This window comes from Cuculus canorus, chromosome 8, assembly GCF_017976375.1.
Source record: "Cuculus canorus isolate bCucCan1 chromosome 8, bCucCan1.pri, whole genome shotgun sequence".
NCBI lineage: Eukaryota > Metazoa > Chordata > Aves > Cuculiformes > Cuculidae > Cuculus > Cuculus canorus.
This window is the reverse complement of record NC_071408.1, coordinates 2,597,816-2,617,643: the sequence shown is the minus strand read 5'-3', so window position 1 is coordinate 2,617,643 and position 19,828 is coordinate 2,597,816. Positions and strand designations below refer to the sequence as shown.

General features: G+C 43.9%; 1 protein-coding gene across 1 annotated transcript in view; it reads right to left on the bottom strand.

Annotated features, from left to right (window-relative positions):
* The window catches only part of HMCN1 (hemicentin 1), a 196,802-nt gene that overhangs the window by 62,695 nt on the left and 114,279 nt on the right, over positions 1 to 19,828 (bottom strand). Inside the window, exons 41-50 of the mRNA XM_054073595.1 lie at positions 18,453 to 18,628; positions 18,047 to 18,143; positions 15,886 to 16,008; positions 13,090 to 13,251; positions 11,915 to 12,196; positions 10,270 to 10,437; positions 6,118 to 6,231; positions 2,155 to 2,241; positions 1,450 to 1,641; positions 546 to 719 (exon numbers count right to left, since the gene is read on the bottom strand). Of these exons, the coding sequence (XP_053929570.1) occupies positions 546 to 719; positions 1,450 to 1,641; positions 2,155 to 2,241; positions 6,118 to 6,231; positions 10,270 to 10,437; positions 11,915 to 12,196; positions 13,090 to 13,251; positions 15,886 to 16,008; positions 18,047 to 18,143; positions 18,453 to 18,628 (1,575 nt within the window). The remainder of the gene's footprint in view (positions 1 to 545; positions 720 to 1,449; positions 1,642 to 2,154; positions 2,242 to 6,117; positions 6,232 to 10,269; positions 10,438 to 11,914; positions 12,197 to 13,089; positions 13,252 to 15,885; positions 16,009 to 18,046; positions 18,144 to 18,452; positions 18,629 to 19,828) is intronic.

Sequence of the window (19,828 nt, the reverse complement as noted above, 5' to 3'; positions counted from 1 at the left end):
TTCCTCACTGGCACTATCGACTCATTTTTCCTTTGAACACCTGCAGTTAACAACACTAAAGTACTCGTTCATCTACATTGCTGCAGTGTCATCGGTGAAGCTCGTTCCCATTTTCCTCCTCCAAAGCTGTGCTAGGTATGAGTTACTCCACAAATTAAAAATGGCAAACTACTAACGACCAAGAAAAATGCCACCTTATCCTTTTCACTAGCATTGTTGTTTCTCTCTCTCTCCAATTTCCACACTTCATTTCAAGATATTTACATTCATTATTAACTCCAATGAACCTCTTTGCCACCACTTAGCTTTACAGAACAAATATAAAAATGCAAATAAAATACAAGTAAATATAAATATAAATATAAATATAAATATTATACAAATAAATAATCAGTTAATTGTGAAACACTCAAAAAAATACTGGGATGGAAGCCTTACAAAATTACCAACATTGCACTTAATATTTTAAAAGAATCTGTAACAGGAAACTAAGAGACAGAACAATGAAGCATTACGTTATTTCTCAATAACAACAAAGAATTTACCTGGCAAAATGCGGATATTTCTGTTTGATTCTAAAGGATTACCATCCTTCAGCCAGGTGATGGTCGCAGGAGGATACGAATAAGCCTCACAAACCAGTGATATTGGACTGTTGAAGATAACAGTGACATCTTCTGCATTTCCATGGCTGTCGGCACCCACAATGGTTGGAGACACTAGAAACAACAAAATAATTAACCAGAGGAAGGACCTCTATGAAAGGCCAATTTTCTGTTCCTTGCTCAGTTTAGGAATCTGGTTGTGGCTTTAAAGAGCCGGGAGGCATTCCTATGGGGCACAGCGGAGCCCAGAACCAGCCAACATTCATCTGGCTTTGTGCTTTGTCCTGAAGTCACCGGTCAGCCTGTGCCGGTGGATTCTATCCCCCCTCAGCCTTGGTCCCACGGGTCAGCAGGAAGCCAGCCACCACTTGTTGGCAGCAGCCGGCAGACCCACCGCCTGATGATCCCAGGAGCAGCCGACTGGTAGGAGGCATGAGCCTAGGAAACGAGGATGTGGGAAACAAACTCACCATTGTTGCACTTGGTTATGCAATAACCATCACAACAGAAGAGAACCGTAAATGGGTTTAGCTTTAAGGAAGAGATCACAATCTGAAACGCTCTTCAGACCCTCCTTCCGTGAATCACAACAGAGCAATGTTCTGTCCTCCTCATTCCATACAATGTCCCATTACAGCTCCGCATTTTCTAGCTCTTTGCGGCCTAAAGCACAGAACTGCTGTTTCTATCAAACTACCATTATTTATCAATTACTAAGCCATAAAATTTTAATTGTAGCCAGGCAACATAAGCTGTAACTGAAGTACTACAAAATTCCAATGGGATTATCCATTTTTTCCTGAGATGAATCTTTTCCCTGCAGGAGCCAGCCCAGCTGTCTTACCAAGTACATTAAGGCTGTAACTTTTGCTCTTCTCTCCAGCCTTATTGGATGCAACACACGTGTATCTTCCTGTGTCAGTGACTTGAGCGTTGGTGATTTGCAGGAAACGCCCACTGGACAGAAACTTGTGATCTTCATCCTCGGTCAGAGATTGCCCGTCCTTTACCCAGGCGATCTGGGGTACAGGGTTTCCTTAACAGAGTAAAGAAAATTGCAAGTATTAGTTGTCGCATAGCCTCTAGGATACGCTGAGATTTCTGAAACACAAGAAACAAGTTTCAGATGCCCTTTTAAAATACATCCTTTAGGAAGATGCTTGGGAACACGTATTCTGAAGTCTTCCAACCTTCTGAAGTAACATACACCTCCTCTTCAATTCTACAGACCTTTGGAGGAGAAGCAGCGCAGCGACTACCCTCCTGGCTATATTTTATACAACATTTACATGAAGGAGTGCTTAGTCCTGCCCTAATTACCACGGTTAATTACCCCTGAAGTGCTGAGGGACATGGTTCAGGGAGTGTTAGGAATGGTTGGACTCGATGATCCAATAGGTCTTTTCCAACCTTGTGATTCTGTGGTTACACCTGAAAGTTTAAAATTCCACTGAACTGAAAATGCCATCGAAAACACGCTGTTCGGAACCAATGGTAATCGACACCATGGGTCTGATCAGCAAAGACAGGTAATGTCGTATTCTTTTACCTGTCACTTCACATGCGAGGGTAACTCCGTGCCTCTCTTTCACTTTCACATCTTCCAGTGTATTTTCACCCACAATCCCTGGAGGCACTGCAAACAGACAGGACGATAACATCGGCAAGTTATTACTTATGACCACTTTAAATACAACAAAGACACACTCGGGCTATATTTCAGACTTCCTTGAATCACATCATTCTATGATCAGCTCAGTTCTACCAGAAACAGGTCAAGATATGAGACCATGTAGTGCCAACCTGCCCGGACAACAGCTACACACTCTGTTCTGCAGCCCTAAGCCACACAAGTCCATACAAAGGGCAAGAGAGGACCACAGACCTATAAAATACTCACCTCAGTGTGTCTTCAGAGCTACAGGGATACTCGGGGTGCTGATGAGCACGGTCTCTCGGGCAATATTTCTGAGTATGCTCAGTAGGGAAATGGTAATGATCACTTCTTAGTGGGGCTACATTTGATTTTACGCCCCAGCAGGTTTTGTAAACAATTTCTATCAGCCATAGTAAGCAGCAACTGAAACCATGTGCTTAAGTTTCAGAGTTGTTTGTTTTCCAGCAGTAATTGAAAGCATTATCAAGAACTCCAGGGAAATAACTACTTCATAAAAAAAAGAGCCAGCTTGACTCTTCATGTACCACGTGGGTTTTTTTCCTTACCAACACGCTCAAAGCAATGCAACAGATCACCAACAAGTAGATGCTAGGTAAAAGCATACAGGAGTTTTACACATGGGATATTATTTGTGCTTAGGGATATGATTTAGTAATGGACAGGTATGGTTGGACTCGATGATCCCAAAGGTCTTTTCCAACCTAGGGATTCTGTGACTCTACGAAATACAGCTAATTTCACACACGGAGACGAACAAATTATTAATATCTAGGTCTAAAGGCATCCTGCTGCCATACAAATGATGTTTCTCTAGGGAAACAGAAGACAAATCCATACCTTTAGAATACCCATCCGCCTCCCAAACAGCTAATTCAAGACACGGCAGCTCTTACTGTATGGCTGATCACTTCATGACAGATGGCCAAATACTCTTGGCCACCAGGACCACACAGACTCACATACTTTTGGATGTGGGATGTCCGACTATGGGTGTGTTGGTGTGCAGCTGTGGTGGTAAAGAGCTCTGATCAACTACTTCTTTCAAAGTAGAGGCAGTTGTAGGTTCAGGCCAAAAGAAAATGGAACTACACATCAAAGTAAGCCTGGAGTACAACAAGTTGAAGCGGAAGGCTATAGTTCTAAGCAAAAAAGCCCAATCTCCAAAAGGTTCTGGAAAGTTTTGTAACAAAACCGAAAGTTTTGTAACTAGGGAGCCAGGTATTACACTTTTACAATCTTCCAAAATGCAAATTTTCAGCCTAGACAGAAGCCCTAAAGAGAGAGGATCTAAAAGACATTCAGCAGCTTATTTGTCATCTACCACTAAGCTGGAAGGAAAATCTTTATAAAAATAAGAATCACAGCAATATTCACTGTCAACGGAGAAAAATAACGCTACAGCTGCTTTCTGACAGGAGCGAAAGGTACAAACTAGAGCAAAGGAGAAAACAAAACCGGAAAAAGGTCTGCATCTTGACTGGAATGGCAAAGACATCACTTCAGGGTGGCTACAGGTGGTGAGACACAGGTTAGCAGAAGGAAGATTCGGCCAAGAAAGGCACTCTCACCAACCTGTGAGGCAGCTGCAGTTTCCCTGGTGTGACTGTACAAGCAATGTAAACTAGACTTTTGTATGGGTTCTAGCGCCCAAATGCAAGGAGACAAAATCCATCAGTTAGTGAAAGAATTAGATGGGGGAAAATACAATCTAAACCCATGAAGTTCAGGTCTTTCAAGTCAGGCCAAAAGTTACTATTCATAAACAAAGCAACTCATCGCTTTGGCACCAAAATAGTGCAGGTGAGATGTCAACACATATTAATTTCAGAAATATGACAAAGCCACACCAAGCCTTTCTCAAATATATAAATGTTGTGCTTATTACACCAAGTTCTCCATGCAAACGGGCTCGCCTGTTGCGCTTCCTACAACAACTGAAAGGTCTCTGTACAGTTCTTATTTACAGTGAGCCAGGGAATATTCTGTGTAGCTATTAGGCCACATTCCAGTAACTTTCCTCTAGAAAGACAAAGAGATGACTAGGGGGAGGGAAAAGGAGTCTGAACAACGGAATTTTCCACTTAGCCCACTTGAAATCAGCTTCACTGAGCATTCTTCTTCAAGGTAAACAAAGCCTATACAATAAAGATTCCCAGAACCCTCAACAACACCCTCCTATGAAAACCTTCCAAAGAAAACATTAAAACAATGAATGCTTTTCAGTGTTTATCCATCTCTCCCATCCTACCAGACTTACACTTCCATGAGCTCATCCAAGAAACATGAACTGACACGAAGGCGAGTTATGATTTACAGGCTGAATACGCATCAGTCAGCTGGAGACAAGGGAAGCTGACAGCGCTTGACACCTTAGAGAAAAGAAACTTAGAGGGAAATGATAGACACTTAACGGTGTCAGAAAACCTGCATCAGGCCGGATAATTATTGATGAAAGCAACAGAGACTTAGTAAACCAAAAAGCAGTATTTTCTAGGAATAATGCTGTCGTTAAAAAATGAGAAATGTGATAAAATTACACATGGATGGCTCCAAACAGCCATCTAAAGAGTCCGCTGTACCAGTCCTTGTCTAAATACGTTAGCAGGGTTACCCACTATCACGCTGTTTATATCCTTTACAACACCAAAGGCCCCACTGACTGAAGGTTTCCACTGAATCCGAGGATCTCTATTTTGCAAAAGCAGCTCCAGCTCCAGTGCTTAATTTCCCCATCAATCTTAACACTGTCTTCACATCTTTGTAGCAAAAGATACTTACCATCCCCTCCCTCAGCTATACGTATTACACCCAGCGCCACACAGGAACGACAGCTTTAACGCATGAGCATTCTTAGCATAGAGGGCTGCACCTTTCTACACCTGAGCATCAGATGCAACAAATTCACATAAATTTGCCTACAGGAAAGCTGGGGAGGGGCTTTTCATCAGGGAGCACAAGGATAGCATGAAGGGGACAGGTTTTAAGCTGAAGGAGGAGACATTTAGGGGAGATCTTAGGGAGAAAGGCTTTCTTGTGAAGGTGGGGAGGCCCTGGCCCAGGTTGCCCAGAGCAGTGGTGGCTGCCCCATCCCTGGAGGGGTTCCAGACCAGGTTGGATGGGGCTTGGAGCCCCTGATCCAGCGGGAGGTGTCCCTGTCCATGGCAGGGGGTGGAACTGGATGGGCCCTTCCAATCCAAACCATTCAATGATTCCAATCTCATATGGTTTCCCAGAGCTGTAGTTTTCTTTTGACCTTAACCAGCTTAAACTCAGGCCAGTGCCAAAAGAAAGAAAACTATTCCCCAACTCCTGTCATCTGCCTTTTTCCAGGCATTTATAGGCTCTGTGCTGAACCAGCAGGGAACTGAGCTGACTGAGAACCAACCTGACCAGGAAAACACAAACCCTGACCTGCCCAGATCCCCTGCGCACTGATTCCCCCTGTTCGTCACACCCAAGCGGGAATGGAGCTGTGAGCAAGGAGAAACAGAAGAGAGGATGGGAGCCCAGCTACCAGCATCTCCCAGGCTGCTATCCAGAAGAAACCACCGTCTAACTGAAGCCAGTCAAACTGCCATCGCTCCCTGACAGAAAACGAGGAAACCAGAAGTAGCTGTCAGTTATTCCAAGTTGTACCTGAAGAATCCTAATTTTAAGAACTAAACAAGCAGTAAACGCACCTGTAAAATCATCTTCTCTTTTTTTTCTGACTGTGTTATCAAATGCACTTTTTTTCCCTCCAAAGGACATGCGATTTGTCATACTGATTTTAAAAATACCACCAAAGTATACATTAAAAGCCCTCATCACCTTATGCTGTAACCATGTACTTACCCAGAACAGAAAGGTCAAAATCCTTCCTCACCTCCCCGGCAGCGTTGGTCACGATGCAGGTGTACAGACCTTCATCTGCCACGCTCGTGTGGGTCAGACGGAGCGTCCTGCCGCCTACGGAAAAAGCCCAACAGTCATTACAGCCCTGCTCCCACCAACACTAACCCAGATTTCCTGGGCGAACACTTACATTTCTATGTTTTGGTTAAATTTACAGCACTAATTTTTTCTAACGTTGTCTGTTTTTTTCATGTGCTTTGTCAGTATCTTCCAAACTACTCAGATGTATTCCTTTTTCTCTTCCAAAAAATACACTTAAGCAAAATTTGAGGCACTTTTAGACACTTTCTGAGAATTTCTGGAGGAAGTCGGAGACCAAAAGGAAAAAACACCGCAAACTGCGGACACATCTTAGAGCAGATGTGCAGAGAAAAATCAAACATTTGATTTTCATGCAAGCTACACGCAGGGCTGCAGCACACACATAATGCATGGATCAGCACAGACACCCGGGACATGGCAGGAACACCACGTTTGTGATGTGCAGGATTTCTTGACAAAGTTCTACGTGAGGAATTTTGACAGAATACAGTGTCTCAGACACAGGATTTTCACTCACGTGAGTGCTGTGCCATACTGAAAATCTAAGTGATTATACAGGAGTAATAACAGCCTCAGTGGAGGAGGAAGGGGGGTACGCATAACAATAAGTTTATTTTTATGAACACATACAAACACTCCATGAAGGTATTTTCACACGTACAGATAAGGAATACAAATCTCCTTTCTCCTAGCGCTTATATTCATCGTGTCATCGACAGCAATAACTGGTGATGACAGCCTGGGGCGCACACAGTGTTCTACAGCCACTGATTCCCCTTAACGCTGTCAGCACAGACACGCTACTTAAAGGGATTTGCAAATATGTTTGACCAAAGGACTGAGAATATCCCTGCTTTGCCCTAGCAGAATGATTTTTTTTCTTTGCTTCCTTTTTGGCAGAGGAACTGCAACCCAAATAGTGGTGAGCGTGTGTATGAAAACAAAACTGAGGGCCGTCGTCAGCCTTGTAAAGCATCTCATGAGCAGCTCTCACACTGGCAATCATCTCCACCGCACGGAAATATGGAATGGTTTGGGTTGGAAGGGTTCTCAAAGCCCATCCAGTTCCACCCCTGCCATGGGCAGGGACATCTCCCACTGGATCAGGGGCTCTGAGCCCCATCCAACCTGGCCTGGAACACCTCCAGGGATGGGGCAGCCACCACTGCTCTGGGCAACCTGGGCCGAGGCCTCTCCACTTTCACAGCAAAACATTTCTCCCCGATATCTCAACTCAATCTCCCCTCTTCCAGCTTAAACGCATTCCCCTTTGTCTCTCCCTGATCCAGAGCCCCTCCCCAGCTTTCCTGGAGCCCCTTTCAATACTGGAAGCTGCTCTAAAGTCTCCTCAGAGCCTTCTCCAGGCTGAACAACCCCAACTCTCTCAGCCTGTCCTCCTATGGGAGGTGCTCCTGCCCTAAGATCGTCTTTGTGGCCTCCTCTGGACCCGTTCCAACAGCTCCACTTGGAAACCCACTGAGGGTGCACTCGCATCACACCTGAACGGCGCATGCCCTGCGTGTGGATATCCACAGGGTCTCCTTATTGGGACATACCCTAGAAATTTATGTTCTTGGTCCCGTACTTGGAAGGCAGGAACTGCTGACCTGGTGAAGGGATGTGCCTCTGCCCCAGGCCTCCCGCCTCCCGCCGGGAGCACTGTCAGACTGAGGAGGGCTCATGTCTTACAGCCTCCTGCCACCCTGACCCCTTCTCCCACCCACGCCTTGAGCAAAACCACAGAAGCCAAACCAACGGATTTCTGCCTGCAGGAGACTAACTTCCTCTGGGATCGTACAGCATAGCACACCTGGGGCTCCAGCGCTGGGGCAGGGTATCATTTTGCGCATTTAGCTAAAAATTAACTAAAGCTTTTACAGAATGGTTTCAGTTGGAAAAGACCTTTAAGACCATCGAGTCCAGCCCTGCTAAGCCCGCCACTAGACCACATCCTGAAGTATGACATCTACTCATCTTTTAAATGCCGCCACGGTTGGCAACTCAATCATCTTCCTGGGCAGCCTATTCTAATGCTTAACAACTCTTTCAGTAAAGAAATTCCTCTGAATATCCAATCTAAATCTCCCCTGATGCATCCTGAGGTCATTTCCCCTCAGCCTGTCGCTCACTACTAGAGAAAAGAAACCAACCTCCATCTCCCTATAACCTCCTTTTCCTCTTCCTAGAGCTACTAGGCCGCTCAGTGCCCCAGCAAGGAAAGCAACTGTGGGATGGTGGAGCTTTGTTCTTTTCTTTTTCCTAAAAGATCTGTGAGAAGCATCACCAAAAGGAATCATCAGCACAATTTCTGAATTAACAGATTGCCAGCGCTGTGCCCACACATTGAAATCATCTGCGACGCCAAGTATGTTTTCAATCAACAGAACCGAAATCTTGCTTTGGCAAAGCCTTTTACCTCTTAAATCAGTCAAGATTTTGTTGGTGGCAGTTCTGCCTTTTTACAGAAAACAAAGTCCTGGCCTGTTTCCCTGCTCCCACTGCTAACATCCCAGGACAATAAACAGCTTTTTGTCTCTCACCCTCCCTGACTCTGCAATCCGGGTGGTGATATTAGTGTGGGTGTAGAAACCAACAGGCAAAACAGAAACAATCAAGCCCAGAAGAAACTGGTTTTGTTGATGGCAACTTCACACAAAAAGGAATGCACACCAGCTCAGAGAGTCACATTTACACTGGATAATCATCAGACACCCACTCCTTTTTCCATGTGCCGCATGTAAAAATGGGAAAGCAGAAGACAGCACTCCCAGTATTGTTAAAAGCTACACAAATGAGACAAATCCTGAAAAAATTCCAGCTTCAAATCCAGCCTTAGCTGAGCTTTTAAGCACCTTCCCATTCCTTTATCTGTGTGATAGCTTTCTGGTGTTCCTGCTGTAGGATGGCTTGGCTTTACGTATCAGCTATGTCAGAGCACTAGAAACTCCATCAAAACTGATTTTCATGATATTTCTAGCTATGAGTAGCAAACCCAAGATCAAAGAAACATCTCAGTTGTTGTCTATACATCTCGGTCATAACCAGACACTTAATTCATCGTACCCATTCCACAAAGCCGGTCCCCAGACACATCAAGTCAACACAAAACACACTGCCTGCTCAGCGAGCATTTTCCGCTGGTGAGCTCAAGGGCTGATAACTCCATTTCTATTGCAAACATCCTGCAGCAAGTACTCTCATCACCTGCCTATGATACTGCAAGAAGATGGTTTACACGACAGGTTCCGAGCCCGTCCTTTTGGACACCTCTGCCAATCACCACTGCCATGAAAAGGCATCTGAACTTTGGCGGTTGTTCCAGCTTGAAAATCGTGACCCCTGATGAATCGGATTTGTTTTGCTGCTCACCTATCATAAGCTTCTCCAGAGTTTTCTTGCTAATGCAGCATTCTGTGATTCTATCTTTGATTGACTGCCTAATTCTAGCTTTTATTAGTCGATATTCTGAAGATCAGATCCAGTTAGCTCCAAGGCTGGAAGTATATGCAGGCACACATTTCTAAGGCTCATGAAGAGCCTCCATTTGTTTTTATGTACAGACCCACAGAAATAAAAGAAATGGGTTTTTTATTGTCATATATATTCACTCTCTTGAAGATTTTTTTGTCTTTAAAGGGTAAAATAAGCATGAAGAGGAAGAGGTAGAGGAAACAAACCAAACGAGAGTGCCAAGGCAGTGTATGTAGACACTGACAAAGCAAGATGTCACTGTCTGACATGTTTCTGGAAATAGGCCTTGGACTACACCATACGCTGACAGCCAGAAGAAGGGCTCGTTCCCTGCCAGAGCAGAGCGGTACTGTGCCTTTGGCCCGTACACACAAGGCTTGGTAACAGCTTCAAAAGGTCACGTTATCTCCAGCCAACCTGACCACCTTGGCACTGAACAACAGTTTCCCTTCTCTCCACGTCTTTACAGAACATTAAACCAAACCTTCTGCCATGGGCAATACCCACCCTACAGATGCAGAGAGCCCTTTGTCTCCTCCTCCCCTCTTTTTTTTTCCCTTTCAACTACAGCTTTTGTACCTGAGAGGATGCGCAGCGAGCTGTTCAGAGTGACCGGCCACCCGTCCTTCAGCCACGTTATGGATGGCAAGGGAATCCCGGAGGCTTCACAAACCAGAGAGACGGGATTCTTCTCCACAATGCTGATGTTTTCAGGCACCTGCGGGTCACCGGCAATACTTGGCGGAACTACAGGACAACAGTAAAGAAAAGTCATGCTTCAGAACATAAAAACTAAAACATTCTGTCAGGCAAATAATAATGCACTGAAGCTGAGATAAGCTTAGTAAGCAAAGAGCTACAAAACAGAGACATTTAATACTATACACTAATGACAACTTCTTACTGCGGAACTGCATAGAAATATTAAAATTAAATTCTATCAGTTCTATAATCTTTACTTTATGGCTTCACAGCCCTACCAAATAACAGTTTATTGTAGATCTACTCTTTTATTTTTTATTCCGACCCACCTTTCAACCTGTTCGTGGCTACTCTTCAATGACAGCTCTTCACATTCTATCCCTTTCCTGAGACAGAGGGCAACGCCTCCATCCTTCCTTCCTGGTCTGTCCCTTCTGAACAGCCTGTAGCCTCCGGTCATGGGATTCATCCCACTAAGTTTCAGTGATTGCAACTAGATCGTAGCTCTCTAGTAGGACAGTAGCTTCCAGCTCCTCCTGTTTGTTGCCCAACAAAATTAGTTCTGTCCATTCCAGTTATTATTGTATTCCAGTATCTAATGAACCGCTAGGGGATATTCTAACACTGAATCTAATGGAAAGAACAAGCCTCTATTAAAATAACCACCAAAACTTTATGTTTAGCTTTTATTTGCTACGAGTAAGACTATTCCCACTTTGGAAGCAGTTCATCCTTCAGAACATAAAGCCTGGAGTCAAGGATTGACCAGTACCCTTCAGCACTCCAAGAAGCGTGGGAAGGTTTAAGGTATAACACAGTACAATAATCCAGTACAGTGAACGTCCCAAATAAAAGAAAAAAAACCCCATACTTAAAACTGGTATATAATTTAGGCCTCTCATTTTCAGTTGTGGTAATCCCTGTGTTTAATATCACAGTAAACATGATTATTCCGTGTTCAATGAAGCATAAAAATATCCTACACGAACAAACTACAGTGGCTGCAAGATAATACAATGTTCCGATCAATTCCATCAAGCCAAATTATGCAGATTAATTACAGTTTACATCTTCAAATTCATCCGATTGTGCAAAATGAAAGAACTTGGTAATTAGGTCCTGGAGATACTGGCTGTCCTCAGGTAACTGTCCTCTCGTAGGGGCCACCAGCAGGGTGTTCCCACTCAAATCTTGATTGCTCCCTCCCGCAAAAGAATATTTCCTAACATGATGCTCACCCCAATATCACAGAGAATTATACCGTATCTTGGTTTTCTCCTCTTGAGAGATGAGCAGCTGAGGGTAGACTGACATAAAGGAAGAGATGAGATCTTCAAAACATTTGGGAGTTATAAAGTTGTATTTGGATTTTTGCCACACTGCAATTGAAACTGCATCATGGGTAAAGCCGGCAGTAGGTACAGGTGGTGCATTTTGATATACACTCATTTCTTGGATGTCCCTGAGTGAGCTTAAAGCTCTGATTTTTTTGTTATGCCTGTTTCATTTTGTACGTACTCACCATGAACACTTAAATCGTATTTTCTGTCGGATAGCCCTGCCACATTGGCAGCAACGCAGACATAGCGGCCAGTGTCCGACACCTGGGCATTCTTCAGCTGAAGAAAGTGACCATCATGAAGTATCGCTATGTCCCTTCCACTGACCAGTGGGTGGCCGTCCTTCATCCACGTTACTGCTGGTTCTGGAATTCCTTGTACTTTGCACTCCAAGGAAATCTCATTTCCTTCGGTAACGACAACTTCTGATGGATGGCTACCACTGTTTAAAATAGTTGGTCGAACTATGAAATAAAAAGAAACGCAGTTTAGTCAGCTGAAAGCTGCATTGCAGGATCTGCACCTCTTCCTTGACACAGAACCAAGGAAGAGGAGCAACAACCAAGTTTGTTACTTGTTTGTTATCATTTTCATAAAGAAGTTATCATGGGTTACTGCCGGCAAACCCGTTAGGGGCAGTCTGTTGGTTGTAGCATTTTCCACAAGGCTGAGAAAAGACACCCCCAGCTTCCGTCCACCCCATAAAAATGTTTCTAAAACGGAATTTAAATATCATTTTAAAACTGTAAACAGGAAAAAAAAAATTAAGAAGACTGCCCCAAATGCTTAGAACATATATATACACACACATATTTACATATCTGATCTAGTGGGAGGTGTCCCTGCCCATGGCAGGGGGTTGGAACTAGATGATCTTCCTTTCCAACCTAAACTATTCTATGATTCTATATCTCCCTGTAGGCCTTTGAATATTTTCTCTTTCATGGGATTGTCTTGGAATACCTCCTTTTATTCGGATTGTCTTAGAATACCTCCTGTTATTCCTGACTGAACTACAGAACTTGCAGTAAAATTGGAAAATCTAAGCTCAACTAGTTGCCATCACTACGACCGTCTGGTGACAAGAAACCTTATGCGAACCTCTGAAGGGGTTTTATCCTCAGAATCTTCTGTGGTCAAATGCACTTTCAATAGGAATACGGAACGGTCAATCCTGGTCAAGCTCAGAGTCCAAATTTTAATTACTCGTACTCCTCTGAGGACTGTGAAATTGTCCTATCGCCAGACATCGCTCAGTAAATCCTGCAGCTTAACATCCCTGCACCAATAACACTTCCATAACGTAAATCTAGTTCAGCACTGGAAATGATGAACAAGATTTTCCACGGTCACTTACCATACACTTGCAAAGCGTATTCTTTCTCTGCACTTCCAGCCACGTTCAAAGCAACACACGTGTAAGATGCAGCGTCAGACTTCTCAACAATTGAGATCTGTAGCTGTCTGCCTCCAGATAATACCCGCACCCTTCCGGAAAGGTCAGGCACCAGCGGAGAGCCTGCAAGACACATTCCTTCAGACAGAAACACAGACAGGTGATGCAAAGTTCCCCGGTTCATTCAAACATTCCTGAGCTGCACAGTTGTCCACTGCAGTCACTCTGTGTGCTGGAAGCTTCAAACAAGCGGATTCCAAGAGCTCCGCAGGTTAATTGCTGACTTGATGACACACAACAACTTGGGCTAAAGCACAGGAACTCCCACCACGCTCACAGCCACCCAGAAAGCCCGAGACACTTCCACTGAGCAGCAGATTTGGAATTCCTTTCAGTAAAATCCAACTCACTTTATATAAAAATATAATATGCAACATATTAATATAATATATAAAAATATATATTAGAGATTAGATAGAGAATATAAAACACATACAGTCATAGAATGTTTTGGGTTGGAAGGGACCTTAAAAGATCACCCAGTTCCACCCCCTGCCATGGGCAGGGACACCTCCCACTGGCTCAGGCTGCTCAAAGCCCATCCAACCTGGCCTGGAACACCTCCAGGGATGGGGCAGCCACAGCTTCCCTGGGCAACCTGGGCCAGAGCCTCACCACCCTCATGGGGAAGAAATTCCTCCTTATGTCCAGTCTAAATCTGCTCCTCTCCAGTTTATCCCCATTGCCCTTCGTCCTATCCCCACAAGCCTTTGTGAACAGCCCCTCTCCAGCTTTCCTGTAGCCCCTTCAGGTACTGGAAGGTCGCTCTAAGGTCTCCTTGGAGCCTTCTCTTCTCATAATTCATATATAATACGTATACGTTTTATATATATATATACACACACACGTATATATAATACATATACATATTTATATGTATAAAAACACGTATATATAATACATACACGTATTTTTATATATACACACACACACACACACACACATATATAATCTTCTCACCCAGCACAGCCAGTGCTTAGAAACAGAGAACTGAGTCTTCCCAAGGCACATCTGCACAGGCTTCTGCCCAGGAAATCCTCAGCAGAAACGTGACAGCAAAATTACACTGCATTCCATGAGCAGAATTTTTAGTTGTGAAGACCTCACCTTAGGCAAACTGCATGGAGGCTGCGTGACGGAACGAGCATCCCCGCTACCGAGGAGTTTTACAAGCCCAATCTTCATTTCCCACTGGCGTAGTTAAAATCCTCTCCATGAACAAGCGCACCACATGTCACAGGAGATGAAAACCCTAACTCTCAAGTAACATTCCAAACCCTACTACTTTCCAACTGCCTTTCTAGCCTTTCCAACAGGATTAAATTTCCCTTCTGCCATGTAAGTGCACACACTTCAGCCTTGCAGCACGCCAGCAGAACGTGTCACGCAACGCCTTTTTGGCTTCCAAGAAGACAGGGTTTAAAATAAGCAAATAAACCTCATTTTCTCTGAAAACTTCATTCATCTGAAAAATTGTAATTAAAATCTGCTGTTTCCACAAGCTCAAATTAATTAAGGTACATACCACACGGTATTGTGCCTCAAATTAATTAAGGCACATACCACACGGAATTGTGCTGTCCAGAAAAAAAAACAGATGAATAGGTAAGACTGATTATTAACGCAGGAATTACCATGCTGGATGGCTCATCTCATTTTGTCTAATATTCTGTCTTCAACAGTGCCCAGGTTTAACACAATGTGCTAAAAGCACCTGCTTTTGTCTCCTGATTCATAAGAAAGTGTCTGCCAACGTTACTTCAACCCCTAAAGCAAAAAAGGTGTGATTCCTACTCTTAAATATTAAGATGGGATGAGAGAAAGGTTGAGTAAAACCCCAAAAGGAATTACTAAAGCTGGAAGCATTTTTATCACTTGGAAGAATGCCACAGCTGCAAATTTCAAAATAACCCTGAGGATACATCTACTTTAGGCAGCGGATCCCAGGGCAAAGCCCCTTCCTCGACTCCGCAAGACAGGACTTCACAGTAACTTACAGCCTTGCTCGCTCGGATCCACAAATAAGCCTGGATGCTGTCTCGCTGCACCGTGGTAAACGAGCACGTCGAGAGGGGTTAAGTGCCTCACTAACATCTATGAACTTCCCATTTTTATGTCAGGAATCTCCTCACTGCGTTCCTCCTGCACATCTTGGGGAATAATGACATCTAATCCAAGCAGTGGTGAGCCAGAGAGAAGTACTGGTACCTGAAGGGGCTCCAAGAAAGCTGGGGAGGGGCTGTTCACAAAGGCTTGTGGGGATGGGATGAGGGGCAATGGGGATAAAGTGGAGAGGGGCAGATTTAGACTGGACAGAAGGAGGAATTTCTTCACCATGAGGGTGGTGAGGCCCTGGCCCAGGTTGCCCAGGGAAGCTGTGGCTGCCCCATCTCTGGAGGTGTTCCAGGCCAGGTTGGATGGGCCTTGGGCAGCCTGAGCCAGTGGGAGGTGTCCCTGCCCATGGCAGGGGATTGGAACTGGATGATCTTTAAGGTCCCTTCCAACCCAAACTATTCTATGAGTCTATGAATAATCTACCCCTGTAGTTCATTTTAATCTGTATCAGGACTGGTTGGATAGCTGCATGCTTCAGCTTCTCAGAACGCACCATCTGAAATGTTTACAGTAACAAAGGAAAACTGGCAGGTCAGAAAGATGATGTTTGCTTTATAAAACAGCTGAGGGAGAGTTACCCACCATTTTTTTTCCAGGTAAGACTGGGTGGTGGGATGCCACTAGACTCGCATATCAGGCTTATCAGGCTCCCCTCGATCACCGTCAGTTGAGAGACACCATCTGAGTCATAAATGCTTGGTGACACTGAAAAGAAATGCCAAATAATTGCAGCATTAGCAACAAAAATGTTATCAGCCAACAGCAGGACCCACATGACCCTCACACAAGTTTGCCTCGTTATGCTCTGAATTGATTAGAAGGTTTGTATATATTATATTATGGCAATGCAGCCAGACCCTGGGCAGGGCAGAACGGACTTGTGAATGACTGCATCCATCCTTCCAGCCTGCATGCAGCAGCTCCATTTCTGGCCGACTTGTGAACAGACTTCACAGAAGAAAGCAGTTTCTGTGAATTATGGAACAGATTCCAAGTCTAAGAGCCTGCCTTGCTCATGGCCTTAGCTCATAAACGTACAGATATCATCACTAGTCAGAAAGTGACTTTTGAACCTCACTCCAGTTTTCACCTTGATTTTTTTTCCTGCAGCCACTCACTGGCAGGTGCATCCAGCGACAAGAATCCCATCCCTTTGATGTCCTACGGAAGCAGGGTGCCCATCCTCCCTTTGATGCCCTACTGCAGCAGTGCCGGCTTTGCCCTACAGCTTTGTGACCAGAAACCAGCTATGGACAAACAGGACCACTTGGCTGCACTCTCTCAAAGTCTTAACGAACTTCGGTTCGATCGCTAGGGAACTGAAACGGGGGAACCATTTTCTTCTGATGAACATAGTGTAGGTAAAACTTGAAGAGAGACCAAAGAAAGAGGAGAACATCGGCTGAATCAAAACCTCATTAGTGAATAACTCCTCCAGCACATTCTTAATGCACATGAGAACACACAGCTTCTCCTTCTCACACTTGAAACTCTTTACTGAGCAGCAACCAGTTGTATGGGTTTCAGAAAGACTGACTGCAAAGGGCTTGATTGCCCTGTCAACGCTGGATTCAACCTTTATCTGTCCTGCTTCTAGTCCAAATGCTTATGCCATTCTCTATCGAACACACAGGCCGGGTCCTGGAACCAGAGTTTGCTCTCTGGGTTTCCCAGTCCTCAGGAGCGCTCATTGCCTGGATTTAAAACTTAAAAATACAGCAAGCAGGACTTTTGGTCCCTGGGTAGAACCGAAGGCTGTAATTCTACAGTTATTCACAGCTGACTTTCACAGGCAGCTTTTGGTTTCCGCTACGCTTATTCTATCAACACTGTTAGTTAGCAAAGAATTATCCCTCCTTTCAAACCCCTGCTGTGATGGCACAAAAGAATGAATCCACATCCCTCCAGTAGTGAAGGTCCTCTACAACACCAGAGAACTTAGAGATCTGAGGAGGGAGAGATGAGGGCTGCAGATGATACGCACAGTAAGAGCACATCCGTTTTAGCATGGGAAAATCGCACGGGCCTGCATGTGCAACACCCACCTCTAATTTCGACAGCGGGAACGTTTCTTTTTAATAAACAGTGACAGAGTTCTGTGCTAAAAATGTAGTTTTATCATTATAAACCACGTTAGATAATTCTAGTGCTGTGATTTCAAAGCAGGAAGTTAATTTGTACTAGCAAAAAAAGGCACATTTTAATTTGCACGTGGGGAGAAAACAACAGTGCAGAAAACACGTTCAAAATTAATTATTCATATAAACGTCCTAAGCCACACTCATCGCCTAGCCACAGAAAAATTTCACTAAAGCTATTTTTATGATTCAGCTCTGATAACTTTGAGCAGCAAACAAAGCTAAGCCAGCTTTTATTTATCTGAATTTCCATGCTTCAGCATTTCAGAGAGTGGGAAGTTGCTGGGTTATTTTAAATGGCATTAGAGTGCACAAACAGGAGTTATGGATATGAAACGTTATAGTTCTAAACTACTATCACGCATTCAAACTCAGCCTGATGAAATCCCACAAAGTAGCTAGTATTAACTTAGAACCAAACCAAAGCTATTTGGAAAACATGAGCACTTTCTCGTGGCTGTTAAACTACAGCAAATGGAATAACACCTCCCTGCATGACCCTCAGCAATTAAGGGTTGATGAACTACAGAGGATTTTAGTATCTCACATCATAATTTCAGTCTAAGCTTAATTCCCATTCCTGGAAAAAGCTTAATAAATCTTACCCCAAATATTGACATTATAGTTCTTTTCAGTTTTGCCCGCAACATTTGTCGCTTCACAAGTGTAACGGCCAGTGTCCTGTACTTGAGCTCCTTCAATCTAGGAAGAAAACGAAAACCTGGATTTCTTCTTACATCATTATACACGGAATTTCAAGGAGAGGCTGTTCACGTTTCGATTGTTATTTTTACACCCGTCTCTCTAAATATTAATACTAGAGTATCACTCCTGCAGAATCCATACACAAGCGCCTAGATGGGTTCAACAATGAGGAGGTGACAGACCCCTCACCCACCACTCTCTATCGCACCAGAGGTCCTAACGCTATCCTGATGAGTATCTGGTGCCTTCACAGTGGGTATGTTCCCCAGAAAGCCATCACCACCACAGCCAGAGCACCCAGTTTACCTTCAGCACGCTTCCATCTTCAGAGATGCTAAGACCTGGCTTCTTCAGCAACGGCCGTCCATCCTTGAGCCACGTCAGGAGGGGTGGCGGAACAGCATCGCTGCGGCAGAGGAGCTCCACTTCTTGGCTGAGGAGCGCAGAGACGTTTTGTTCCTCTCCCATGATGTTTGGTGGAACTACAGCAATAAATCAAAACAAAGGACCCTCAGGCATCGCGGACTTAAACGTACTGTGGAGTTAACAGTCTTCAATTCATAAAAACAAAGTGGCCATTAATATCCTTCTGACACACAACTTAAATCCCCTTTATGTCACAAAAAACACTGGACTAATCATTGTTACCTACAGGATATACTTTCCTGTACACTTTCCACAGGATACATGTCAGTGAGGTATTGGCTACAAAGAAATCACATAGATAAGCCAAGACTAGCAAAAAAAATACTTGAAATACAACTAGAGAGGAAAATCACCAGTATTTAAAGAAGGGTGAAGTATATTCCTGCTAACAAATATAAGAGCTGGTGAGTGAAAAGGCTCACAAGATAATAATCAGACCCACAAGCCGAAAATGCATTCTTGGTTTTAAGGACAGCTCTGACTTTGGGAAGAATTTTGTCCAAATACAGAAGACAGAATGAGAATTTATATGGTTCCAGCCAAGTGAATGGGTTAATGCCTTAATCATCAAGCCATAATCTCCAATTACTTGATCATCTCTCTGGTTTGTGTGGTATCTATAGCTAATTATTGCAATTGTGGGCACTGAGCACTATATTTAGATGTGTACTAATGTTTCAGTGATAGCCTCATTACTAGATTATTCTTTCCAAATTATAGGGTAGAAAAATCAGCTTTGAGAATGAATGTTTTCTGCACAGAAGGAAAAAAAACGCTTCTGAACTTTTACATTGAATGCCTGTAGCTCTTCTTGAATAGCGTCAAAATTCAAGAAGATGCATTTTTCCCTCCAGTTTTTAAAATTATATATTTCCACAGTTAGAAAGGCAAAGCAACTGAGAAGGCATCTGAGAATTAAACCTTGGAACGCAGCATGTTAGTGAGTTTCATGGGGAAAGTACTCATAGATGGAGTCAAAAAGAACACAGAAGAAATATGAGATTGACAAGATGAGCTTATACAAAAGTGGGAGGTGTCCCTGCCCATGGCAGGTGGGTTGGAACTAGATGATCTTTAAGGTCCCTTCCAATCCAAACCATTCTATATGGGTTCTTAGTGGGCTGCTCAAGCATTCCTGTTCACGCCCTTAATGGCACACATACCCTTAAAGCCTTAACACAATCCTTTCCTTTCCTTTCTCGTTATTTAAAAACACAAAGCATGTTCATTACAAAGTCTTGACATCAATGCAACAT